General features: G+C 40.2%; 1 protein-coding gene across 5 annotated transcripts in view; it reads right to left on the bottom strand.

The window, feature by feature from the left end:
* The window catches only part of ARNT2 (aryl hydrocarbon receptor nuclear translocator 2), a 104739-nt gene that overhangs the window by 9087 nt on the left and 67866 nt on the right, over positions 1–27786 (bottom strand). For 4 of the 5 annotated variants that reach the window (XM_061446806.1, XM_061446811.1, XM_061446809.1 and 1 more), the window contains 9 exons: positions 22828–22904; positions 20961–21095; positions 20231–20305; positions 16594–16745; positions 9200–9272; positions 8921–9044; positions 5030–5129; positions 2335–2473; positions 656–821 (listed from right to left, as the gene is read on the bottom strand). In XM_061446806.1, coding sequence (XP_061302790.1) covers positions 656–821; positions 2335–2473; positions 5030–5129; positions 8921–9044; positions 9200–9272; positions 16594–16745; positions 20231–20305; positions 20961–21095; positions 22828–22904 — 1041 coding nt within the window. The remainder of the gene's footprint in view (positions 1–655; positions 822–2334; positions 2474–5029; positions 5130–8920; positions 9045–9199; positions 9273–16593; positions 16746–20230; positions 20306–20960; positions 21096–22827; positions 22905–27786) is intronic. The other variant, XM_061446807.1, reaches the window with a different exon arrangement.

Raw genomic sequence — 27786 nt, 5'->3', positions numbered from 1 at the left:
GACGGATTCATATTATTTTTTACTCTTGAATATTATTCTGCTGGTGGAGTGCAGAAAACTTACCAAGGGGTCAGCCACTGGGTCACAGTCTGAAAGCCACTAAATTAGCATGTAATAGGAAAAGAAAACCATTTCAAAACATGGCACCTACACTGATGAGGTTAGTAGCACAGGGAAATCCAAAAAAAAACTATCTCCAGCCAAACTTCAACAAGCCACCTCTGAGCAGAAGAACACTGCAATGCAGTCAGAGAAGTAGAAAAAATTAAGAGAATGTCCATATGTGGCATTTAAGAGTTCTCCTCAAAAGTAAAAAGAAATTGAACCTGCTGACCACAATTTGACAGGACAGGTAACTACTGATGTAAGCAACTTCTGAATCATTCATGTCGCCATTTACTGGGGAAAAAGAAAGATGGTTCCCTCATACCATAAAATAACACAATATCCTGAAGTGTGTTCCATGGAGGAGATGCAGCAAGGAGGGAACAGGTCATGTCTGTCCACTACGCTCAACAGCAGAATGCAAAACCCTTTCCCTACCTGGGCTTCCCAACCAACCCACCAGAAGAAAGGTTGGAGGATTGTTAATGAAGTTAATGCTGAGGAGTTTCATTTTTATATGCACTTCTGTGTTAGGTCATTTAAAACTTACCAAACCCTGCACTTCGGTTTGCTAAGCTTGAGTAGGCATTGCCACTTGGAGAAGAGGTGGCCGGGCTGGAAAGGGGGCTGTACGACGACGGATCAGGTGGGTAGCTGTGACTTGTTCCAATCCCAAAGGGAGATGACTGAGCCTTGCCAGACTGCGATGGAATTTGCTGAGGAGGAACAGCATAGCAGACTCACTTTTTAACAGTGCAAAGCAAAGACTACAGAAACTCTGCAGATGCAAATAGCCGTGATATTTCTGTCTCAGCCATATTTCATTTCTGTCAAAGCCAACTCATTGCTGCAGAAGGAACACAACAGACTATAAACTAAGACAGAGCTCTCCTCCTTATTAACTCACACATACTCAGTATCAGAGCTATGATTTTCTTCTAATCTCAAACTGAACAGGTATAAAGAATTCACCTTTATTTGCCAAGTGTTTTGATTTTGCACTGCCACAGTAAATTCATGGTTATCTGAATGTGTTACAGAATATATACAGTTCTCAGATGACCAGAGTCTCCAGTGCTTGGAGTAAATGGTCAAAGATGTTCCAAAACTAATAAGATGCTTTATCTCTCTGCCTAAGTACAGGCAGCAATTATGTTGCCTTGTAAAAGGTTTGGGAGTGAGTGAGAGACTCGCCAGTCCTGGGAGCAGAGTAGGAACAGACTCGTGTTGCTTTAACTGGGGAGCTGAGTCAAAGGTATTAAAAACCAACTTGCTACCATTTTAATCTACATAATGGCTTTGTCATATGATCTCCAAGAATGTTACACAAATGATTAAACACTGCAGGCCGCTTTGAAACATGTACAACATGTACACTAAGGGAGGTGACATGTCTCATCCAAAGTCATGTGCTACAGCAACATTTAAGGCTACAGACAGAAACTGCTTATAAACCATTTTCTGCATCCTGAACAAATCCAACAGCTCCAAGAAAAACTCATTGCCTAACCAATTCCACAAGCAGAAATTAAAGGTGATTAGGTCCCTGGATGCTTCTAATGTTGTGCACTGTTACTGGCAATCAATGCACTCAAGTGAAGCTATTATCCCCTGGAAGACAGGGAGCAAAATGAAGCCCCCATAATCCAAGGGGAAACAGTCAGTGACTAGTTACACCACTTAGACACACACGAGTCCTTGAAGCTGGATGGGAACCACCCAGGTACAGAGGTGTGGGTACAGAGGGAGCTGGTGGACGTGCTCATCAGGCTAAGTAGCTTCTGCTCTGAATTCTTGCCTGGATTTGTACGTGCCCCTTTCTGATAACTCTGCAGACTGTGGGTAATATTGCTGGGCGCAAGGTCCTGATCCAAGAAAAGATTATCACAGCCTTAATACTAAAGGAAAACAGCTGTCCTCTTTCGCTTCATTCAGTGCACATGTAAGTGCAAGACTGAGACCTGCCACTGGGACTTATGTCAGCATAGTGACTGCCACTATTATGGACACTATTACAAACTAAATGCAATTACACACAGGACAGCTGTCTTAAATTATTATAGCCTGCCAAGGAACAGAAGTAGGGGAATCTATTTCTCTCCAACCATAAATGATAATGACAAAGTACATTAAATCATATTACAAGTGGGGTCTACTAGCTCTTTTGTAAAAAGCACAGAGATTGGAAATCTTTAATGACCATGAAAATAAAACACCTTTAATCAATACCTGTCCTGGAAATGGTGGGCGATTTCCTGTCCAGGCAACCTGACTCTGATTTAGCTGGCGAGATATCTGTGTCAGATTCTGGCCTGTTGAAGAAGAAGACTGGATGTCGTTCACACCAGGCACATGTACCACAGATGAACTAAAGGAACAGAAACAGTGCCTCATTTGTAAGTTATATTCCCAGTGCACGAGTAATATTCCACACATGGAAATTTTGATAATCACATTAAAACTAATTGTTCAATATGTCTTGATAAAAAAATGACTTAAAACCATCACAAAACTATGACCCACACTGGCATTCTAAAATGTCAGTCAAATAGACACAGAGGGCAAAATTATTTTGAATTAGACTTCAGCAATCTCTTTGAAAGGGCTTGCAAGAATAAAATCAGTCTGACACACGGTGCATAAAACTTAGCTCCATACTAGTTTAATACCTAATACATTAAAAAAAACCTGGTTGTAGAGAGTATTCAGTCAGGTACTGAATTTTAAATTAGTGCTTAAACTCAATTTAAGCATTTGCTTAAATGCTATACTAAATGAAGATGCACAAAAAGATGATACCTATAAGCACTTCTTTATCTGTTTTCTGCCTGGGAAATGAAGAAGCATGTGTTATATATTAAAGATCTGAGCTTTTAATTCCTTTTTTCACCAACTGATGCTAAAGAGCAGCATGCAGTTATATACCCAGGCAAAAGAATCATCAAGACAGAAACTTAAGGTATTGTAATAGCTCTGGAATTTAAAAAAAAAGGTATTTCCAAAGGAACTCATTTGTATGTTATCTGTTTCCTAATCAATGAATTTCACTACAGAGAAATTTCCCAGAAATTCTGAAGTAAGACAATTTTATGAAGGACTGCTCCACTTTAGTACTTATTCTCATGAAAATCTAGAACAACTGAATCTATGTAACCACACACTGTCAACACACTTTTCTATATTTCATATATTAAATTATACAGTCATTATTTTACATGTCATCTATAAATACATAAATTAATATAAATGAAGACACAACATATAAAAATGCTCTTGTGCATCAACTGAAACAGATCATTCTTTTCTCCAGTCCCTTCCCTATTGCCTATTTTCACAGTCTTACAGAGAAAGAAGAGAGCAGATTGAGAAAAGAAGTAAACAAGGCTGAGCAGAGAGGAAGCAGGAATCTGAATCCTCTGAGAAGGCTGACAAAAGCCCTCCCAGAGTGGTAAGCAAAACGTGGCAGGCATTTGAATATGGGACTTGCTATTCTCTCTTTCTTAAGCTGCTGAAAAGCAAAGTATGTGTTTAGAAATTCTTTGTAGAGTTTGTTTTCTGTTAGTTGGGATTTTTAAAAATTTTTTATTTTATTTTTCACTACTACAGAATCTCTGAAGAGGCAAACGTGGACCAGAAGGTCCATCTAAATCTGGCTGAACTGAGACACACACAACAGCTGCTGGGAAGGGCTGCCCCCACTGCCAGCACCTGCCCAGCTGGACTGGCAAGTCCCACCATTGCAGGGGCTTGGACTGTATTTGGCCCATGTACTTTGAAACCAGGAGCCTGTAAAATAGTGCCTAAAGGCTGTTAGAATGGACCAGGCTGGAGAGGATTCAAGGAGGACAGTTCACCAAGGGTGGAAATGCTGGCAGATGTGTCATTATTTGATGTAATAGAACAGCAGTGGGAAAAAAGCTAGTGTTAAAGATCAGGAATTAACAAAGGAAACGAAAAAAAACCACACAAAACCCCATGATGGCAAGCCAACCATCCAGCAATATACAATATCCAATTAAAAGACATTTTAATTTACTGTCATATTCCCCCCTAAGTCATTCTTCGTTTTACTCTGACAAAACACATGCATGGGGATTTTATTTCTCCCCACTGAGGTTATTAGCAACTTTAAGGACACATGGGTTTAAATAAAATTATCATTTGCAGATTTGTTCTAATTCCTGGAAATGACAGCCTCTAAATGGCTGTTCCTTCACCTTCACAACCTAAAACAGAAGGACGAAACTCCAGTGTGACAGTCCCAGAATGGTGATAGGAAAGGCACCAAGGTAAATATAATCACTCTCAAAAATTCACTGGAAATGAAGGCAAACTCTCAAACTTCAGATGAGGCAAATCTGTATTGGCAGCTGGTAGGCAACAACATGCACTCTGAGTAACTCAAAAATGCCTTGAAAAATGACAAACCACCACCTTATGTGCATCTGGAAGCTGCCTCAGAAAACTGCTCATGTCTCTGTTCTCTCACCAAGGACTATGGATGAAGCATCTTCTGTTCCCTTTAATGATGCTCTTCAAGTCAGCCTGCAGAAGTACTGACAGCTCTAAGTGCAAAACAAAACTTTGCACCAACCTAGCTTGGTTGAATGTTGCTCAGATCTGAGCCTGCCCCATCACCTCTCACATTTATTTCCCTTTGTGATTTGTTGATGGTTCTTAGCTTTTTTCAATTACATCATCACAGCAACAAGTATTTTTAAGAGAGATATCAAGGCCATCTCAGCTTGTAAGCCTAGCCCAAGTGCTGAGGTACCACATAGGACAAAAGAGTACACAAACCAAACCTCATTCGTGTAAAGAAAGCCTCTGCATCTTAGGTTGCTTTTGTTTCCAGGAGATAAAAAGGCAACAGCTCCCAACTCTCAGACAGAAACTGGTATGTTTAGGATCTGGACTACAGTACCTGAAAGTCTTTCCTGAATGTCCTGGCTGAAATGGGCTTCCTTGTGAGTAAAGCTGCTGGTTTCCTGCTGTTGATGCTGAGGCCATCATTTTTTTATCTGCTACAGAAGAAAAACAAATCACAGAAAAAAAGTTCAGAGGATGAGAAAATGAAGGCAAAATTATATAATGAGAATTGCAATATGTGTATATATATATATGCATCAGGAAGTTTTCTTTGCCACTTAAAGCTTAATGAAGAAGTCCTGTGGAACATATTAGGAGTGACAAAAAAGGGCTATATGACAATTAAGTAGGAAACAAGAGGCACAGCTGGTTTGTGTGTACTTCATACCCTCTTCTCAGGATGTACCTCATTAATACCATTGTTTGCAAAGAACATACCACTGGTATGTGCCCTCTGGTCACACAGCACAGACTTTCTCTGTGCCTGCTGGAAACTGCTCCTGACGATGTATGCAGGAGGGGTAATGTGAGACAGAGTGGCTCTGGCTGAGGTAGGGAGTGATGGGGGCATGGGTCCAGCTACAGGATAAAAAGGGGAACAAAGATTTTCTGGAAGAAAGATGGGATGTCTGCCCAGGGGAAATGCCACATGAAACAAGCCTGGTATGAAGAAGATCTGATGCACATGTGCCTCTGTGTCTACCTGGGGATGGCCTCAGGTGAGGGTATGTTTCTGGCACCACAAGAAGCCCTCCACTGTTACGGGGTCTGAGTGTCTCCAAAACCTGCCCACTTGAGCTGGGGCAATGCAAAACACTGGTCTCTTATGGATTATGATGTCCTCTATGTGGCTCGAGGGAGCCATGAAACAGGATGCAAGCATCTCAGGGGGGTGCAAGACAGACTAGCGTAGTGAATAACACACACATGGAGATGCCATTAACTTTTATAGTCCACTCTTAATGTGGCAACTGGAGATCAGTCTCTAATTGAAAGAAATGATATTGGGTGAACAGTGCCATTTGGTCCCTTAATTTAACCGGCACTGGATTATCCCAAAGGCCAGGGAAACCTCACTACTACTACTTCTCTGAAAATCATTTGAAGGTCTGCCTCAGCAGCCTTTATTCAACTTCCCCATCTTACCTTATTACTTCCAAGTGCATTTGTTGCTACACACCTCTGATAGGCCTAGAAATCAAGTCTGCCTCCTCATTTTTCCCTTTGCTCTTTCCAGCTTCCCACCTTCCCACTCATTTGACAAGATGCTCTCCTGGACAAAAGGCCCATTCAACTCACAAGTAATAAGAGTATATTTTAGTTTTCCCTAGCTTTTAGAGACCTTGTTAGCATGGCTCACCAAAGGCCTCCCAACACACAACAGCTCTTCACTGTGCCTAAGTTCTTCTTATGTTATGTTCCTAACAAGAATCTAAGCTCATCTTCTGAAAGAAAGAAGTTACCTCAAATTACCTCCCAGGAGCCTTGGAGGAGTGTGTAGGCCACTAAAGCAAGCTGTCACTGCTTTTCCTCTCATAGGGAAATCTGTAGAAATTCCTCACTATCTACACACTGCCCAGCACAGACACAGTCTGGGCTGCAGACCTATGCTCTCATATGAGAAAACAAAGGAGAAATGGGGACAAGGTCCAGATAAGGTTGTGTAGGTAATAGGAATAATTGAGAATGGAAGATGTGCCACTTTCTAAGGCCAACCTTCTTTACAGGGATACCAAACTCTCAGGGTTGGAAGAGACTGAGCCAAAATCCTGCGGGTACTGCAGATATTTGAGAACAACTCACCAGCAAAATTGAGAATGCACTAAATGAACTGGAATTCCTCAAGTGGAGCAGAGTTGTCATGGCAGCTTCCAGGGTCTGTGCTGCAGGATGAGGCCAGGACAAAGGGAACAGCTAAACTAATCGTGAGCAGCTAAATTGGCTTTGAAATCTCTCTCCTGAGTTACCCTGAATGCTCTTTAGCCTCTGAATCTGGCCCACACCTCTCCCAGCTGTATTCCCACGCAGGCCTTTACACACTAATTCTCTGCTCTCACCCTTGGTACAACATTGAAAATCTATTTTGTTTTGGTGCTTTACCTGCATTCTTAGACCTGTTTCTCTCTAAACCCCATCACTGTACTGGTTAATGATATGCCCTTCTCCCAGCAGGACCAGTGTATCTGCCTTTAGAAAGTAGATCTCTGTAAGAACCACATCATCCTGTGCTTCTAGGCACTTGCATCAATTGGTGAAGCCAGGCTTCCTCTCCCCACTTTTGTTTTTCAATTATGTGTGGCCACATAACTAAAAACATGGCAACAATCTCCCCATGGCAAACCTGTATTTTTACAGAATGTAGCAGAGAATGAGATCAGGTATCAACATAATGCAAATGTCTTGCAGGCAGCATGCAGGTTTGTCAATATTGGTTTTGGCCAATGTATCTCATCTCTAACTGTGAACCATCCGTTTTTATCATTCAGAGAAGACCTTGATCACAGGTCCCATGAGAAATTCAGACAGGCTGAATGTCCCAAAGAAAGCATATCCTGTAAATTGATAAGAGTGAAAAGAGAAATGGCATTTTCAAGTATATAACCTCCCAGCTACCTCACAGCTTGACAGACCCTTAACCCTAACCCCTACCCACAAACAGTTGAGAGGTGGCTGAAAAAGAGCCAATAAGGCAGCCAAAAAGCAAGATGTTCTTGCTTGGAAAAACATGTTCTGGTGTTTAGGGCTGGACTCTTGCTACCTTCTAATGGACCCCTTTTATGGCCTCAGTTGTTGACTTCACTGTTAGAGTAGACAGACAAGGATGAACAAAAATAACAGAGAAGTCCTAGCAACAGGAGGACAGAATATCAAGTTTGTTCTGCAGTTACATTGCCCTCTCCATTTGGAAAGGCGAATCCAGATATAAAAAACCAATGCAGTGAGGTCATCTTCCAACACCCCTGGAGTCAAACCCTGTGGGTCACTTCCTTCATGCACTGCGTGACACTTGCACGTTGATTTATTTAAAACAAATGTAAAAACTTCTCTTTTTCAGTGAGGACAGTTAAGAACAATAAACAATTTATGAGTTCTTCCACGAGCAGTGGAATTAACAAGCCTGGTTTCCTACAGATACATCTCAGATGACCCCTTCAGCTGCCAGTCTTCTCAATGACTTCCGTCTGTCAGGACAACAGCAGCATAGGCTGGGGCTACTTTGAGTCAGCTATGTCTGTCCCACTGACAAGTTGGCTGCTATCTCTTAGAACAGGGCTAGGAAACACATTGGTTGGGACACTCAGTAAGGACTTCTATATTTTCACAAACCATAGAAGAACATACTATTTCTGAGACTCTTTATCACTCTTACAAGAACTTGGCAACAAGTTTAGAAGTTGTAGGAAAAAAAGCAAGGCCTTACTCACAGGTAATGTGACTGGAGGTGTCCAATCTGACCAGAAATCAGGTATATTATTACGCTTTAAGCAGCATGTGTCTCTGAACGCATCAATGTAAAAGCTGATGGTATGATAAAAAAAACTATCTTAAAACTACATGGTAACTTTCTTAATCCATGCCTATTTTAGAGATGAACTCACATCTGCTGTCCAAGAAAATACGTACTTAGAAATGGCAAGTTCTGCTCAGAATGTTTAGTATCTACAAACACTGCTAAAGGTGTCCCTGTGAAAAAGAGAATCGAAAATAGGTAGCTCTGATGACAGCAAAGCTGTCTTCCCCTCATTGAATTTACCCCTCACCATCTTTAGGGGAAATATCAACTAAAGGTAAATTCTAGAAAATGTCCTGAAGGCTGATGTTGCTGGAAATTTCTCTGCCATGTTGGAGGCTCTCTTCAATCCCCGGAAACTCTGTGAAGCTGTGTTCCACATCATGTAACAGGTTTAGCAGTGTTAAAGACTAAACATCAGACACATTTACTTACAAGCAGTTATTCCAGCAAACATCTCAGCAAATCTAGGATCTCTCTCTTGGGAGAAGATAGCATCAGGCTTTTCCACAGACTTTCCACCCTCGTGAACATTAGCTGGTATACTTGGAACAGGCACCTGTTGAGATACACAGAGGAAGGTAATTCCCTCCATCATATTTGATGAGAAGGAATTCAAGGATAGTCACAAAGTATTTTCAGTTTTTCTGAAAACTAAGACTGCTTTGTTTTAAAAGATCAGAGGCACAAAAATAAAAACTTGAGAGATTTCACCTGAGATAAGTCATAGGATGACAGCCCATCTCTTTGATGTACTTCAAGCTCTGCTTGCTGTTGCTGCAGTTGCCTGCAAAGGAGACAAAATTACTTTGTTACAAAAACCAATTAAGATACAAAAAGGAGCAGCCACGTCTCTTACTGTATACTCCAAGTGAAACGTCTCTCAGGTGATACAGTAAATCCTTTCCTGTGAAATTAATAGGTTTTTAAAGCTTCCTCATTGAGAAAGGCTGCAGCACAGGAATGCCCCAGGGCACATGAAGACTTTTGCTGTAATATCACAGAAATGTAGGGGGCAAATAATGTAGGATGGAATCTGACCTCCCTATAAAGGATTAAGAATTCACTATTAAAACACCAAGAATATCTTCTGAATGTTAACGATGAATATACCAGACCTCTTCACTGATCATACTGAACAAGAAACCTCCAGTAACACTAACACATTTATGTTATGCCAGGCAATAAGAAGAGGTGATCAAAGCTCTGTCCGAAGCATGTCAGACATGAATATGGAATAACCTGTTGAGCTAGAAAGAACTGCATATAAATCCCTTTGCAATACAAACTATTTAACATGCTTTGATTCTAGTCTCATCAGGATCCAAGTGCAGAGTCTATTACATTTCTGAAAGCTTTTAAGGCATTGACTATCCAGAAATAAATTCTGTGTGCTACTATATAAAATCAAGACATTACATAAAATCAATTTGTGTTGACTGCTGCTACAGAAAACACAAGACTCCTTTCCATGCTAATCAGAACTGAACAAAAAAATATCCACTGTTTAAATGAGATAAAAATCACTGGAAGTAATAGCCTTAATCCAATCATACGAACTTAGGAAAAATGAAATGTGCAGCAGTGTCGTGGTTTAAGCCCAATAGAAAAATACTCAAAAGCAGCTGCCAGAGGCAATAAATGTTTGGGGCCATCTGGCAGAATGAAGAACTTCAGTGCTGAAAACTCCTCACATCTTTGAAATGCACTTAATTTGTGCTTAGTGTCAGATGCTGCTACTTAACTAAGACAATTAGCCAATATCATTGGAAGTCATGAGAATTAACTGATAGGTGACTTGTAGGGACAACACGCAAGTGGCAGTAAGTCAGTATATTCACATTTTATATGTGCAAATGCTGCCTTTATATATTGCATTTATACAAACACACAGATCTTTTATATACTTGTAATATATCCAGCACAGTGATGTTCTGAATCAAATTCTTCACTCGCTTTTTAAAATTCTGAAAGGAGGCAAATTCAAAGCTCCTAATTTATAGAATCAGAGCCAGTCATATTAATTGTTGCTACAGGACACTTTAAAATTACTGTAACAAAAAAGCTTCTACACAAATAAACAGTGTGCAGTACAGCTTACCAGAAATAAAACCTAATCCTCTTGAAAGGATTGCATTAAGAACAGCGTTTTACTATTAAAATGCAAATTTATGCTTTCTTGTTCGGACTTACATGATCCCCATGCTGGTCATTAGGAACCTCACTTGCCTAAGCACAGGTTTCTGTGTCTGTTTACAGACAGATAAACCCCGCTTTGTCCCATTTTAAGCTGGGATGGCAGAACATGAGAGCCACAGGGTCTTGCCAGCACACCGCTGGCTTTGAGCTGTGCCCAGGCTGCAGCCTAGGCATGCAATACCTCTGAGCTCAGCACCACCTTCACTTCACAACTTCCCATTGAAAGCAGCGTGCAGCCAACAGTCCAGCTGATAAACAGGCACAACAGCTTGAGATTTCCCTGTAAAAAGCAAAGGATTCACTGCATCCCTTGTCTGAAGAAGCAGCATTGCGATGGAGAAGGTAGAGTTCCTTGCTCTGGCACTGTCTAGTTCCACAGGAGGCTCTGACCCAGTCTCTAGAGGCCAAGCTGGGAGCTTGCTGGCATTGCAGCACCTCAAGGAAGACTGCCTGTGTAATGACAAAAACCTCAGCAGCTGCAAAATTATCTAAATGTTTTCCACCTTCCATCAACAGTTGCTTTCTGCCACTTGGTCACAATTAGCAAGATTACTTCTGGCCTGAGGATCTGCAGAAGCATACGATCTCTGTGAGGCTCTTTGATCACTTAGCAAAGGGGAAATAAGCCACTCACACCCAAATTTTGCAAGATCAAAATTAGGATCTTTTGGAGATAAAAGATAAAATTGGAGTTGGACTGACAAGAAAGCTTGATACTTGCAAATGATACTTGACAGTGGTCACAGTTTCTGGCCTCTCTCTGAGGGAAAAATCACCCAGCTGAGAGGAATTACACACCATGTGGGTGTTCTCCCAGAGAGACACTATAATGTGACAAGTGGTAATAGATGGGATTTTGCAAAATAGCACGATCATGGATTTAAAACTCTGGAAAATTAGGACACATTTTTGGCCACAGGCTTCTATTTTAGATTTTTATCCAAATGTTCTTCTAAGTTTTAAACTATATAGATTCAAACGTCAAGGCACTGAGAGACAAACATGCAGACAAAGTCAAATGACAGTTTAGGCACAAACAGATGGGAACGTGAGGAACTCTCAAACAAGGTACTGAAGTAAATAACAGATTTTTCCATCCCTTGATATTTTCCAAAGGATGCTTTGCTCAGACACCAGTTACTAGCTTTAATGGCAAAATGGACAAAACCCCGTAACCTGCAACTAACAGCAGATTGGAGTAGATGGGCAAAAGCCTTCTGCTAGCCTTACAGTGTAAGAACACGTAAGATACAGAATAACTTTCGCCCTGTGAGTAACATGCAAAAAAAAAGGCAGTACTCTCCAGGTCATGAGAGAGCCATGGATTTTCCATGATTTTAGCCAACAGAGAATTCCTAAAAATTACCTCTGGAATGCAAAGAAATTCTCTGTTCACAAGCATAACATGCATACTATTCCACAGAGCTATGGGAGGCAATTTAATCATAGCAAATCTATGGGGAAGTTTTTCTAAATACCACTCTGTGGACAATAAACACCCATTAAATCCTGTTGTTAACGTGAAAGCTAATTACACTGTTTCATGTGTTTTTACTACCACCGACCTGGTGCGTGTGTCAATAAACAGCACATTAGGTCTCTTCTGTTCCGTATAAAGTATGTTTTCTTGATTCAGCCATATACATACAAATGAGCCAAACAAAACAGCATACTTACTGGTTATTTGTTTTGTAGGCACTGCTCTAACTTAGTGCTCCTTTGCCCTTCTCTATCTTTCATCTCTAATACTCGTTAAGCTGCAGTACAATATAAATACCACATTGTGCTAACAGCACTGAACTTTAGGAACAACCTCCCAAAACCATTTCCTATAAAAACCAAAGACTTAAAAGAGTATCTTCCTTGAAGTCTGTACAAGCTATGCTACAATTTGTAAGCCTCAAATACAAAACCAGGTTAGTATCTTCTGCTGTTGTTTGCTGCTACTGTAGAAATAGTTCAAATGATGCTTGAAACCTGAAAGAAGCTGTGCAGCAACTGATGGACCAGCCAACCAGAGAGAGCTGATGCTTCACACCCTGCCATCTAACCAGCCCTTTGGACTGAACAGTCATCACATGCAGGTCCCTTCAATGACCCAATCGCTAGATGGTTTCTGTAAAGATGATACAGAACAAGGGATTATTACTGGTTTGGGCAAAACCCAAACTCAAACCATCCTTGGTTTCAATTTCAGTTTCACAGCTTCAAGAAGTAAATGAACGCCAAAGTTCCTGGCACTACAGGATATTCAACACAGCAAGTAAGGTATTGTCTGGGTCAACAGAGGACTCCTGCTTTACTGCAGGAACTCCTGGCTCACCCACAGGTTCGATATGAGACTGGGAAAGCCCCTCGCTTGAACAAGGAACAGTTCAGCAAATCTGAAGGATCTGTTAGTTACTTCAAATTTACTTAAGTAAATGTATTTGGAGGAAAAGGGAAGATTGGGTGAAAGCTCCTCTGACATTGGAAAGGATTTAAGCCAAATTACTCTTTCTCTCTATGAATACTGAAGTCACCTGTCCCTTTTCTAAGCATCAGAGTAACCAAAATAGGATTTGAACTTTAAAATTAACAGTCTCTGTGGTGAGAGAGAAACACTACTACTGTATCTCTACCAAGCTGTGTTTATGTAATGCAGGCACACGTGCTTCCTGCATCTGGTTTGGACAAAATGGGAGCAATACAAGTCTTGGGGCTGCAACTGTAAAATCCTCTTTCAGACCTTCTTTTAACCTCCAACTCCAATTCACCTCTATGAAAAGGTCTGTCCAACACCAGCCTTGAAGGATCAGACAGACCACAGATACCCCAGATAGCATGGAGATCATGAGAAAGTAAGTCTTCAGCACCACTATCATAGACTGGAATTTTATCAGAATAGTTCATCTCTTTAGTACTTTGGCCCAGGAGAATGTGAAACAGAAAGCATCTCTCCCACAAGCAGGACTGATTCATTGGGCAGGCTGCCTCCCACAGTGACCTGTGCCAGCGCATTCTGAGACAAGACTTGAGACTCAGGACAACCGCTGGATTCATAAATGCACAAATATAGGACTCGGGGCTTAGAAAATGGAACATCAGAATTTCCATAAAGGTCAGAAAAACATCTTTCTCATATATATATAATTATAAACATATTTATATACATAAAAAAGACTTTCATGTAGTCTTTATCTGTCACCATGACAGATTATTTTATTCAAACACTGCTCCATCTGTATATTAAATAAACAATGATCACAATTATTCTTTCTTTTTGGAAATCAAAGAGTCCCAACTACACAGGAAGATGTGGTCAAACAGGGGACTCTTCTTTTCAGCCGAACACAGCACAAATGCTAAACGTTAAATGCTTCATTTCTCCAGGAAGTTTCTCTTGGATGACTACACCCAAGTGAAACTGAGAGAAGTTTTCTTTTCTTTTTTTTTGCAAGGAACTAAGTGAACATTTGAACCTAATGTTTCGTTATCCTTCCACACCAAAAGCAAGTTTGGAAAGTTGACTGTTTGAAGCTCCAAAGGAGTATCTTTATAAAAAATAAAAGAGAAAAAAAGAAACAAAACAAACCACCACCACCAAAATATAATCAATCCCTCCATAACTGGAACCACCACTGCCCTCTACAGTCTTTTGGGAAAATTCTGTTTACTGAGCAACTCCGTTCCTTTAATAGACACACACAGATGTACATATGTACTGTGACATTAAACCATCTTGAGTTAAAACCTGATTTAAAACTAGATATTTTAGCAACATTGTCTTTACAACGTCACACTGAATTTTGAACTGCCTCAAACATGTATGTTATGGAGCTGGCTACGTTAGCACAACGACAGACACATCAGCATGTGTCTTGGGCAGAACGGCCTACAGCTGCAGTGGAAGGCACCCCTGCTTGGTCTCCATGTGAAGCATGTTGCTGGACCCAGAGCATTTGATACTTTCACCAACATGTGAAGACAGCCATGCACATTGGGGTCAGTGCTGAACAACCAGTCCCAGCAGGAGCTTCACAAGGAAGTGGAAATCAACAGTTATCATGATGTATAATTCACGAGGCATCTAGGAAATCAGAAATCAAAACATGGCCTCAAACATGCAAAAAAACCCCAACAAAATTAAAGATCCAGAAATGGGCAGAAACAGCAGTGCATTACAGTAAATCCTCTCTGGAAATCTGTCTTTGAAGTGGGAGAGAACAGGGGGAAACAGAAAACAGTTTGAATAATGCATTCTTTCTACTATTCAAAAGCAGATGCATATGGGTTGTATCTTGCCATCAGACTAGAACATTTTCGCCATGACAGGAAAGAGGGAACATCCTCTGTCACAGAAGCAGCAGGCAACTTCCATATTAGGTCAGTATTTCTGGGTTGTTATTCAGAGCCAGAAGCTGCCATAGCCCTGTTCACCACAGTAAGGGCTGCGATGCCAAGCTGAACAGTATAGTGGAACCTCAGCAAAAAAAAACATTCCCAAGAGTCAACACGACGTAAGTCTACAGCCCTGCTTTTTGATCTGTGGACTCCTGGGAACAAAACACAATTAAACCAGCCTTGGGCAAATTTCAGAAGTTGCTTTTAATTTTGCAGGCCTGTTTTTGCATATACAAATTATTTGGAAAAGAAATATGGGACAGCAGAAATGTGGAAATATCTATTTTGATGCACAGTGCAAGACAGAGAGATATTTAGCTGTCTGATTTCAAGACACATTTGCTTGTCTTCAATGAGCTTAACTGTTCAGCTGTTTAAGCCTGACTTTTTTGAGTATGCAAAAGAAACTGAGCAAGCCAATTGCGATACTAGGTTGCAACTGAGCGAATGTACAGCCCTTCTAGTTGTGTCCAAAGGAACAAGTCAAGGAACACCGTGAGACACTTATTAGCTTCCTAAGCTCAAATGCCAAAGCCCCAGGGGTTTGGTTTTGCAAGTGGAGCTCTCAGCATGCATCTCCACTAGCAGACTGCTCATTCAGCATTTCCATTATGTAGTCAAACAGGTTGAGATCTGAAAACCAGTAATTTCTTCTGAAGTAAAACCTTGGCAAAACATCTTTGGTCAGACCAGAAGCAGATTTTGTTTTAGAAAGAGATTAAGTTTGTATTAGAAAGAAGAAATATTTATAAAAACCCCCACATTATAAAGCAATAGTTTTATCAAGGCCAGATTAGCTTCTGCAGTAACTGGCTCAGAACTCAGGAGGCTCCAAAAGCTTCTCTGCTCAGGGTGATGAACCTCCACTACAGTCCTGGAGTTACTTCCTCCTAAGAGGTCCAGTGACAGATTTCTGAAAACATTAATTCAAAGACAGGATGTTGTAATTTCCCTCTTAAGATAAGGGTTGGATTTGCCCCCATACTTGGGGATATTCCACTAGATCTTAACTGAGTATTGGGAACCCTTCCCAGTCAAGCCTACTAAGGAAATGATTGTGCCAGTTTTCTGGGCCATTAAGAGTAGATAACTCAAAAAGAAGATGTCCAGGACTAAGGAATGGTATGATCACAATGAGCATGGACACGCAACCCTCTCTTTGGCTTAGGGATCAGGCTAACCTTCCTCCAGTATCAGGACAGCTGGTCTGCTGCTGGAAACCCTGTGTTAGTTTCAGGCAGCCTGGACTGAGATCAATGGGCTTGTTTAATGACATAACAGATAAGTGACGTTTCTCCTCCAGTGCAGCCAGGCCCTGGAAGCACTGCAGGATCATGACACAGAGAAACAGCTATGCTGTGAGATCTTATGTTGCAGAAAAACCCTGTTATAGACTGCACTGTTACAGAAAAATAAAAGTAGTTAGAAACAGGCTATAAAAAAAAAAAAAAAATCAGAATGCTGCTTTACAGCAATGCTTAAATTCTTTCAAAACCCCATACACGAGCATCTGGAAAGGCACATACTTTACATTAGTGTTGGTGCAGATGATGTATTCAATCTCATCAGAGTAAGGATTCTGAAATGTGAAGCTGCTGGTTCTGATAAGCATCCATTCCCGGTTTTTGGTGCGAAAACGATACATCACAGACAGGACTTGACCTTTCAGTTTCACAACCTGCAATACCATTCAGAAAGGTTAATATAAGGAGACTGCAACCTCCTGTGCAAATGAATAGAACCCAGCAATAACTGGTATGTTTTAAACCTGAATTACAGAAAGCTATGGACACATTCTGACTTTCAAAAGAGGAAAGAGTGAGCCACTATTTGAATGGAGAGAACACTGATAAGCCACTGTCCACAGACATCTGGCAACACTCAGTTCAAATTCTGGTTTTGATAGATGAGGTTTTGTTGAAGTCAATAGTTGGGCATCAAGTGAGAATTAAGAAGCAGCCAAGTAAAGTACACTCAATATTTGCACAGTGGCACTGTAGTTGCCTTTCATGCGGCATCTAAAAACCTTGGTTTAAGTCAGAAGAAAATTTATATTGTTCCAAGTCATTCAGCTGGCACTTACCTGGGCTATCTATTTTTTACTGCTTTTCCACCAAGCTATCTCAGGGGTGCCTCAGGGAAGGAAAGGGAAAGTCTGCTGCAAGGAAATGCCACATCTCATTGTGGATTGTTAATCCTTATCCACTGGAATTTATTTTCTATTAGCTATCTGCAGCCTGTATTCTCTAAAAGGAGAAAACCCCCAGTATTTACCCTCTGTCTTTATCGACAAGTAACTGGATTAATAAGAAATGCTTCAATCCTGTTTTTTCCTGCATTTCAATCTGATCAACTGGATATGGAATTAAATTGAAAGAATGCAAATAGAAGATAAAAAGCCCTTTAGTGATGCCCAAGAAAGCTCAAAGTAATACTGAGGCAAATGCCTATTTTTTTACTACTTTTGTAGTTCAGTTCAGTGAGTGACATTCTTTTATCAGCAATTTTCTACTACCACACCCAGGGTAGAAACCACAGAGCTTGTGTAAAAGCGTTCAATCTGAACAGCATCCTACTGGACATCCAATGGCTGTATTCTGGATTCTTTGATACCAAGCTCTATTTGTTGATTTTGGCCTTGAGACTATCTTATTCCAGCCTGATTTTCCCACCCTGATGAATGAATTTATCTTCCCAAGGAAGTAAAAGCTTTGAGATGGATTCTGGCAATTGACCAAGACCTGTAAAACCCTCCTCCCTCCTCTGTTATGCCCCAACCTGGTTCTGATACTGTCAGCAAATTAAAAATGTCAGGTTTTGAGAGGGTTTTTAAAAAAATAAGTGTTATTGGAAATCACAGTTGTGTTTTAACAAAGAGACTTCCATGGCCAAACTAACAATAATAAAACAAACTGCAGTGATCTATTGTCTTGAAGTCTGAATTAAGCAAACATTAATTCTGTAATAATATATAAAGAATAGGGATCACTAGTGGGAAAATCCTGAACTGTCTTAAACCAGTGCACACAAACAAAATAGCACAAAAAAAAAATCAAAGCTAATATTTAATCTTTGCTTTCTTACATTCTTTGGAAATAAAAACCACCTGGTGCATAGCTTAACTGTTTACTTCAGTCTTTTATTGCATGACTGAAGGAACAGGCCAAATCATACTGCTGCTCTAGTGAACAAAAATATACTTAAAAAGGAATTGCCTACCAAAGGAACAGCACAGTATTTTCATAGATTGGACACAGGTTGAATGAACAGAAACTTTCACTTAATCTGCATTTTTTTCTGCTCTTTTGTATGACCTTAAGCAAATCATGTAGGTCTGATCTAGCAAATCATTTGTGCACATGCCTAATAGTGAGTAGTGACAGTGAAGTCCCCAGCAACCCAGTTCTGAGATACTCTGGCAGCTTCCCACTGCCTGATCTCACTCTCGGTGAACAGTGTGGAACAGGTCACTAACTTGAATGTTAGTTAGTCAGCCCTTCTGAGCCCCAGGCAATCACTTCAGAGACGGATGTTTGACATGTTATTATCCAGCAGCTCTCTGTCATTGTCTCTTGGATAAATTAATGGAATCAATCATTTGGGCACTAGTGAAAAACAGCATATGTGTTCTTGCTGTTCTTGCGCCACTGGTGCGATCAGGCACAAATTCAGGGAGCTGAAGCAGCTGAAAGCCAGTCTCATGCAAAAGCAATTAGTACCCTAACTAGCCCACCCAGCAAGTCCATCTGTGCTAGCATCACCACAGTAGAAAGGGTGGGAAGGTCAGGGAGGAGAGAAGCTGGGGAGTAGTACCTGACTCCTGGTGACAGCTACCCATCAGGTAGGTTCAGCCGCAACATCACACCCCCACCCAAGGTGAGGCAGAGAAGATAACTGGGTGTGGTGAACCTATATAAAGCATCTGATTTTCACAGGCTCCTCCCTGTGAACCAGCATCCTGAAAAGTCTTTGGTTGCTCTTTGAACTCAGCCTGCTCAAGGGACACCGAAGTGGATGCAGAGTGTTCACAGCCTTTTCTGCTAGCTCAGCAGTGGGGCTGGTAGCCTATGCCTAAAGGAGGGGATGGTGAGAAATAGCTCAGGAGTACCAGTATCCTACACTATCTCCAATGCTTCTGTAGAGACCATAACCTCAGTTTCACAATCTATTCTATCAACACAGAACAGCATCTAGTTGTTTTCCCCAGAGAGGCTTTCCAGGCTCACTTTTTGCATACCATGCCTGAATAAATACAAATTGTTTTAGAAGTCACTTCATATCCACACTTCACAGCCAAAAATACATCTCAGTATCCAACACAAGATGGATCATCAAATCTTGCTTGAGCTATAGGCTGTTGGCAAGAAAATCTGGAACCACTTATATCAAGTGAACCTCAGTAATCAGTCAAACATAATATGCCACGCTCTCTAGTGCAGCAGGGAAGGTGTTGAAAAGATCAGCAACAGGCAGAGGGCTTGGGGAAAGCACTCCTACTGTATGTCCCAGACCAATTTGTAACACTAAGCTCTACAACGGAATAAATGGCTTTGATATAGCTGATGTAAAAACATGGCCCACTGTAAAAATGAATCCAAATCAGTAACTCTTTCCATATGTTGTGTATCTTTTGTTACTTCTCTCTGCATTCCAATTTCCTAGTAGGAAAAAGGGTCAAATTCTCTTTTGATGTGAAGTGGTGTAACTTCCATTAACTCATATGAAGTATATCATCTATGCTAGCAGAGAATTTAGGTCACAAACAATCCAGCATTAGAGGGGTAGAACTACTTTCAAATCAACAGCCCATCTTGGGAGCTAAATACTTTCAGTTGCCACTTAACAGAGTGGGATCTGTGCAGGCATCTCCAGAACAGCTCTAACTGTGAACACCCATCTAAATTTTTGTAAAAAGAAAGCAAAATGTTTAACTAAGTTGACTTATTTCTGAAAATACAGCCAACACACACACAGCATTTAAACTCCCATTTATGCAGCTTAACTGATTACTAACTGATCAACAAATTGTTTCCTATCTTGCCCCTCCTTCTCCTGCATAACAGAAGAAATACCTTGAAATGTAAAATAAAAGCTACTTCTCTGAACAAAATAATAACAACAATAATAAATAAATCACGGAAGAAAAGGAGCAGGACATGGCACCTGTTGGAAACTCTCTCTCAAATGGCTTTGATCTTCAGGATGGCAGAATTCTAAAATATCTTTCCCCAGAAGATCCTAGAATAAAACATAAAGATGTGTAAAAACCCCAAACCACAGCACAAATCCACTGGCAGATCTGCAAGTAATCCTTGCAGACACTACATCTACCTGCCTTAGTGGGACTACTCGGTTAATCAGGGATGAATCATATAAACAGGTTTGTAGGCATCATATCCCACATTGTGTTTCTGCTGTTGCACAGATATATGTATTTACAAACAATTTTTAAGTGTTTTCTTTTAATAACTGTGAAATGGTGTCTTGAAGAGACTGAAATCCTCTACTACAGCTCATTTTATTGCACTAGTTTTTGTGAAAACAATAAAGCTACCTAATGTCAAAGTAAAAGGGAAAAATAAATGAGCAAGAAATTTTTTCTTCCAAACTGCAACTACTGAGAGTTATCCAAGAGAGAGTTGTGGTAGTCAGGATTTCATTTACTATTCTACTCAGTTCTGTGACTAGCCTCCTATTCAGAGGAGCAGATGTAAGCCTAAAGGATAACAGATGCCATAAATGATGTTTGCTTACTGCTCAATAGATTGGCAGAAGAAAAGATCTACAGGACTAAAACTCTCTCCAAGCATTGTTAACTTTTTATCACAGAACTGTCTTCAATGGAAAGCTGTGAAGGTTTAAAGCATCTGCGTATTTGCAGTGCCTCACTGACCTGGGGCTGGTAGCCAATGACGCTGATGCACCTTGGGTCGACGAAGGTAATGACTCCATCAGAATTGTGCCTGGACAAGAACTCAGTGGGGACCGACATGCCATTCATGTCCATGCACACTGGAGAGCTGGTCACCTAGGACCAAATTAGTCCACAGAACAGTCACCTTAAGTCAAATTTGATTACCTAGCTAAAGAACAAAACCTGTTGGCAGACTGCTAACTACTAAAGGAGGTCAGAAACAAAACAATAGCACAAATAAATGACACACAACAGCCTTTAGTCTAGTTTGCAAATATCTCACCCCAAGACACCTATCTAGACTTAACACCATGGCAGGAAAACAAACACACAAGAAGTTCTGAAGAAGGATGGATTTAGTAAGGATATAAGTACAGCTGGATTCACATCCATGGATTCCTACTGAGGACACAAACTGGACTACTGTTTCTTACAGCCTTCGGAAATATCTCTGTTAACAAGGTCCCAGTGCAAAAAGAACAAAATCTCATTATTTTGATGTCTTGAAACAGATTAGCCTGTTAACTGTATGCAAGACTTCAATCTGCTGCTATAGAACAGACTTTTAATTAGTGCACCTTGACTCCTCTATGACTAAGCCCATCCACAGAGCCTCCCCTTGCTCTTCCTCAGATAGCCTGCTGGATCTTCTAAAGTAACAGATGTTTTGACACTCCACATGTTACTCGTGTAATTTTCTTGGAAATCATTTTTCTTTGGCAGTTGTAACATATGAATCCCCACAACTTCCTTTTCTCCAACACTGTAATATATTACCCATGATTATAAAAGCATGATTAACCTAAAAAGCATCATGCAACACTTTTGCTGCTCTGCCATCACGATGGAGACACGCTCTGCAGAAGTGCTAACACTTGCAGTAATGTGCAGGCTGTTCTCTGATAAAATGAGCTTAGCACCTGTGCTCTAATGAAAGGGTCATTCTACCTTTTCAGAAGGAGTGATGCCATCCTAGCAGATGGCAATGAGTGCACGCCAATAGGAGATCATGCAAGAGGCTCAAACACATTCACCCATGGCAGAATTCCCAGACAGGGAAGATAAAAATTAGCCTTCCTGCTTCGGTGAAGGAGATTCACCGTGACTGCTCTAGCTCCTGCTCAGAGCTCTCGTCAGCAATGGATAAAGGAAGAAAATGTAACACATCGATTGCAACCATCTGGACAAAAAGGAAGTAAAATTTTATCCTGACAGTTCCCTTGGCTGACATCACATCTGAATGCACAATACGATACACACTGAGAATAAAGCTATTCTTTGTGAAGTGCCTCTTGACTACCTTATCTTTACCATTTTCAGAATAACTCCTGCAATCAAAGTTTTTCAAGTAGTTGATTTGCCAGAGAGAGAGAATGAATGGAAGAATAGCAAGGCGCATATCACTGGCTTTGGGAGCCACTTTAACCTATCACCTGCCGTGCCTGTACTCCCATGTTTTTCACTATCTACTATATCCCATCCTTACACACCCCAGAGAATATGAGGTTTGTACACGCAAAGGGATTTACTTTTGTTTTAGCGGACTTCCTATTGAATGTACTTCAGTATAGACAGGTAAGTAAAGATACATGCACTGCACTTACAGCATCTTTGCTGCTGTTTTTGGATTCAGTTCACATATTCACCAAAACCACATTTCCATTTTCCTCTGTTGACATTTTCTAAACAAGTGACTGGCTGCACACAGACATCAAGGTGCTTTATATTTTGGAGGCATGTTAAAAGTTAGAATCTAGTACCAGAACTTTGTGCAAATCTTTTACAACTAAACCACAACACTGACTATGCTTTTGGAAGTAGTTTGTACACGGAAAGACTGCATTACCTGAAGCCTTCCTATTGCCACGAGGCAGTATTTACTACCTTGTCCCACATCAGCATCTTCTTCTGGTATAGTCATTCCTAGAGTAAATAACAAACACTGTTATAATTGGGAAATTGAGATGAGCAGAGATGCTGCTAGACTGGTTCTATACTATTCTAAATGCTTAAAATAATTCAAAATAGCCTTATTGTCTTCTCTAGGATTCAGGCATCATCTCTGGGCTCAGATTAGATGATCTTCCTCAGTCATGCTCAATCCTACATACCTCACATGCATATACAGTACCCATGGCACCACTTTTGGCTGCTGGACAAAGCACAGAACCAAAAATTCCATTATAAACCAAGATGGACAGTAACATTTCTGTGAGTACTACTCTGCAGCATGTTACTGGAACCATGTAGTCACTTCATCTGGTCAGTGAATGCACATCATGGTCAGTTTTCTTTGTGAACAATGTATCACAACAAGCCTTGAAAACAAGGCAGAGACTAGATTATTCATGAACTTCATGCTTATATTTAACAGCTGGTTTTACTTTTTTCTATAATGGACTAAGTCTGGGTTCTTAAGTTGAAACACTGAAAAAATGCGGATGCTTTGTGAATAGCGCTTGTTTCTGTTGTGTAACAGGAGTAACTATTATAAACACAGGAATCATTTCAAAACATACACGTGTACTGTTTTCCATCTCAGTATTTCACAAATAGGAACGTTCACATTAGCACTGTTTACTTGCTAGTTGGCTAAGTCTTTAGTTAAGGCTATTTCCCAACTCCAGGTTTGAGATAGCAATTTCCTATGAAGCACTTTAAAAAAAACATCTTCCAAAAGTGACACTGCTGACTTATTTTAAGCGATGTGTAAACTCTTTCACAAGGCTTTTCAAGGAACTCAGTCACAACAGGCAGTGAATCATTTAAGAGGCACTTTAAAGCACTAATGAAATTAATTGCAAAGCAGCTACCAATTATGAAACAGCCACTTGATTCTCAAAGTTTGTAATTCCCAATGTAAGTTAATCTTTGGACTGTGCAGAGGATGACAGCATACAACTTCCTTAAATGACAACTACGTAAAAAGACTACAAATGCTGCTGATGAAATTGAAGTAGTCTCTGAAGAAATTATTTTCCATCAAATAGTTGAATCCTATCTGACAATCAGTTTCTATATAGCACTCTACAGGTAGTTTTTAGTTCTCTTTGAGCTATATAATAAAATAAAATACACAAAATATGAAAGAAAAAAAACTGTATTTTTTGATTGCATATTCAAACTTTTTTTTTGCAATGGAATTTGCAATTTCGGGGTTATATTTTCATTTGCAGCTCCCAACAGATAAATGTGATTTTAACAGGTAACTGGGATCTCAGGAGCTTTACAAAGAAAAAGCATTATTGTCCCTTCTGACAAGTAGGAAATTGAGGTGCAGCAGGAATTTCAGTGTCACACTACAAGAGCTGGGCAAAACCCCCTTGTCTTCTACACAGTAATCTTGCTACCCAGACATAAAAAATTTTGCTCTAAATAACTCCTTAACTTCTAAACCCACTTGCAATCCTTCAAACAACAGGATACCCCTCTGAAACGTGTTCTTAGAAACTGCACAAGAAGATCAAGGTGGCAGTATGTCACCTTAGGAATACATTATTATTAAACACTTTAAGTGAAAAATATCACTGGGTGGAATCAACAAGTTATTTTACAATAAAACATTATTTTGTGTTTCCAATGAAGGTCCCTCTGTGGGGCACTACAGACCCAAACTTCCACTGAAGATTCTTCACCTCATTCAGAAAATCCTTAAAATGAAGACAACCTGCATATATCCCCCCTGCACAACTATTCTGCACTGCATGCAGTTTATCAGGCAGCTAAATTACAAAGTCTTGATTCAGTATTTCACACACTATTATTCCAGCCTCTTTTCCTCTACACACTAAGGAAACCACAAACAAGATCCCAAACACCAATAAGTTCCATGCTCTGAGACACCAGCATAACATGGAGAGCATAAACCACTGACATGAAACTACAGCTGAGAGAAGTACTACAGAAGTACTTTGAGAAGAATTAGAAGTACGTTGTTTTCCTTCCTTGTTTTGTTTACGCACCGTTATTTCTTCAATGCAAGATGCAGTAATAAGCTAACGACAGCTCCAGCAGGCAAAGGACCTGAATTTGGCTGTCTCTTGAGAGACAATATTACCCTGAAAAAGCAGAAGCAAATGTATCTGTGTTGGACCCAAACAGACCCAAATCTGTGTCCATTTAAGGCAAAATTTTGGCAGACACATGGCTGCTATCTGCTCATATACATGTGGAGCACAGGGACGGCTGAGCTTCCAAAACTAAACCTACACTCCTCCACATGAGCAAGTTTAATTTTAAATAGGTAGAAAATGCTTAACTGACAGTTGTGTGCAGTTGCAGGGGATAAGAAGATGCCAAAGTTTCACCTGACAAAGTTGTGACTGGAGGTGTGAACTGAGAGCAGGACAAATGAAATGGTGTTTAGGAAGGAGCATGAGGACATTGACTCTGCTATGACAGAAATGCAGCACTGTACAAAAGCAACAATGGGAGGAAAGAAAGCACTGGAGCTATCGAAGAGTTGACCCAACACTTTGGCTGGAAGATGGCAGCTAGGATTGCACCCCTTCAGGAAATGGATGAGGAATCTCTTATTCCTCGGTCCCGAACTCAGCAGTGAGACAAGTTCAACCATCAGCCAAAAGAACAAATATTCTAAAAGCTGGTGCCTGAAGCATACACCATAAACATACATACATAACATGAACATACGGTTACATTCAGACACCTCGGTATAGGGGTCTGACCTCAAAGATGGTGACTGATTCTAGGTCCTACAATACCACCTTCAGAGGATTTTCTTGGTGTCTGCCTGGCACTTATGAGAATCAGGCCACTTAAACATGGTCTAAGTGCTGCTTTAAGGAAATAACTGTAGGCATTCTAGTTAGATAACCTTAACCAAAAGATCCCTCTTAAATAGAGTTTTCCATTTGAGAAGGACAAATTTAAAGTATTTTCCCTTGACTTCAAAAGCTTTTTCAATCATTTCCTTAGTGGCACAGTGTACTGAGAACGACAGCAAAGACACTCAGCTGGACGGCTTTTACTCTGCATAATCTTTTTTTCCTGCAGCTTTCAAACACGCTTTCCTTTTTAGGAACTTGGTCCATGCTTGCTACTGCCCAAACAAATTCAAAGCAATAAGCAGGCTATAAAATTAAACCTAGCTAAGAAGTACCATTTCTGATGTCACTCTTTTGGCAAGGGATGCTCTTCTAGTTTTCACCTTTTTGGTTTATCCCCCCCCCCCCCCCCCCCCGGGTGGATTATTTTTGGTCTGTGCAACAGAGTGGAAAATGTATTAGTTGGGTTGTCTCACAAGACACCCTATGAATAAAAAACAATCTGCCTCGAATTAATCTATACCTGATCCAGTGAATTGCTAACCCTTCTCTAAAAGGGCCTAGAGTAAAAACATGCCAAAATGACTGCCTGCTCATCTGCAATGTAGGTGCTGTTACTGACAGCATTCCATAGAGGGAAATTATTTTCTTTATTGTTTGCTGATAGTTACAAAGATTCAGCTGTAGGTGTGGTTTTTTGGGAGGATGCATTTGTATAAGGGATTTACTTTTGTTTTAGCGGACTTCCTATTGAATGTACTTCAGTATAGACAGGTAAGTAAAGATACATGCACTGCACTTACTACCAGTTTGTCCAGCTTTTAACAAAATGTAATATTTCTCCTTAACATCACCAAGTACCATCATTATCTCCAAGAAAAAGTTGCAAAAGCCTGGAAGAAAGCAGCCATGCTTCAGGCAGTATTAACAAAACAAACATACATTAGTTATTCACATTCTTTATATGTAACCCTGAGACAGGACTCCTCAATACCAAATATATGTTCCTCTTGAATAATAAATATAGTGCTATGTTTGTTCAATGATTCAAGTTGAAGTCAACAACTCACAAAGCTCAGCCTTCAGCTGAGCCTCACAGAAGGCAGTGTCCTGAGAGGTTATATTTCATTTCCAAGTATCCTTTATGCCAGCAAACAGTTTCCCACAGGGCAATGGCATGTGTTTGTGCCGACATAAGAAACTTAAGAGTTTTCCCCATGAGCTACCAGTTGGCTCTAACAACACAACAGAACCACTTTCTGCCTTTTTTCTCTGTCTTTCTGTGAAACACAAAATAGTGTTAGCGCATTTGTGGGTTTAGAATCATAGAATCATAGGGTTTATTTCACTACACTCAAAATTAAATGATTTATAAGTCTTCAGAAGGATGCTATTTAAGTGCCCAGTGGTCAGCAGCAATCCTCTGCTAATGGCTACCTTCATGAGAACCATTTCTGAGAGTTACATGCAGGTGCATGAAACTGCACTGCGTGACTTTATCTCCCATACATAATGGAAAAAGGTTGTGGATGTTTACAGCATAGGTAGGAAAAATCTCGTGAAAGAAACCCAACAAAACTGAAATTCTTCTCTCTTTAGAAAAAGAAAGAGAAAAAAAAAAAAAGCCTTGAAAATGACAGCACTGCAAAGAATATTCAAGCAACTATTTTGTTTTGTATTGGAGGAGGGAGTACTTTGCACAAATGTCCAGATTCTGGCCAAAACGTTAAAATAATCTAACAGCTTTGGCATGCTGTGGTTAAGACGTTACGGTAAGTCTGACTTGGAAGGCTAAAATGTTTCTTCTTTAACTAAGGAGAAAAAAAGGTTTCAACATTATTACATTATTTGAATTTAACCTTATTCTGGGACTTTCTATTTGAAGTTTTTGAAATAAGTATCTATCTAAGCTTTTTCTTCACTGTATGTTTTTCTGCAGGTCCTTGGTTTTCATTTACAGGAAACTACCAACATCCTGACAGACTGTATCTTTTCTCTCCACCAAATATTTTCCATCA

The sequence above is a fragment of the Pezoporus flaviventris genome, unplaced genomic scaffold, assembly GCF_033815535.1.
Source record: "Pezoporus flaviventris isolate CSIRO_AGI_PZ_B2104156 unplaced genomic scaffold, CSIRO_AGI_Pfla_v1 ptg000006l, whole genome shotgun sequence".
Classification (NCBI taxonomy): domain Eukaryota; kingdom Metazoa; phylum Chordata; class Aves; order Psittaciformes; family Psittacidae; genus Pezoporus; species Pezoporus flaviventris.
The sequence above is the reverse complement of the archived record's forward strand: the minus strand, read 5'-3'. Positions and strand labels throughout refer to the sequence as shown.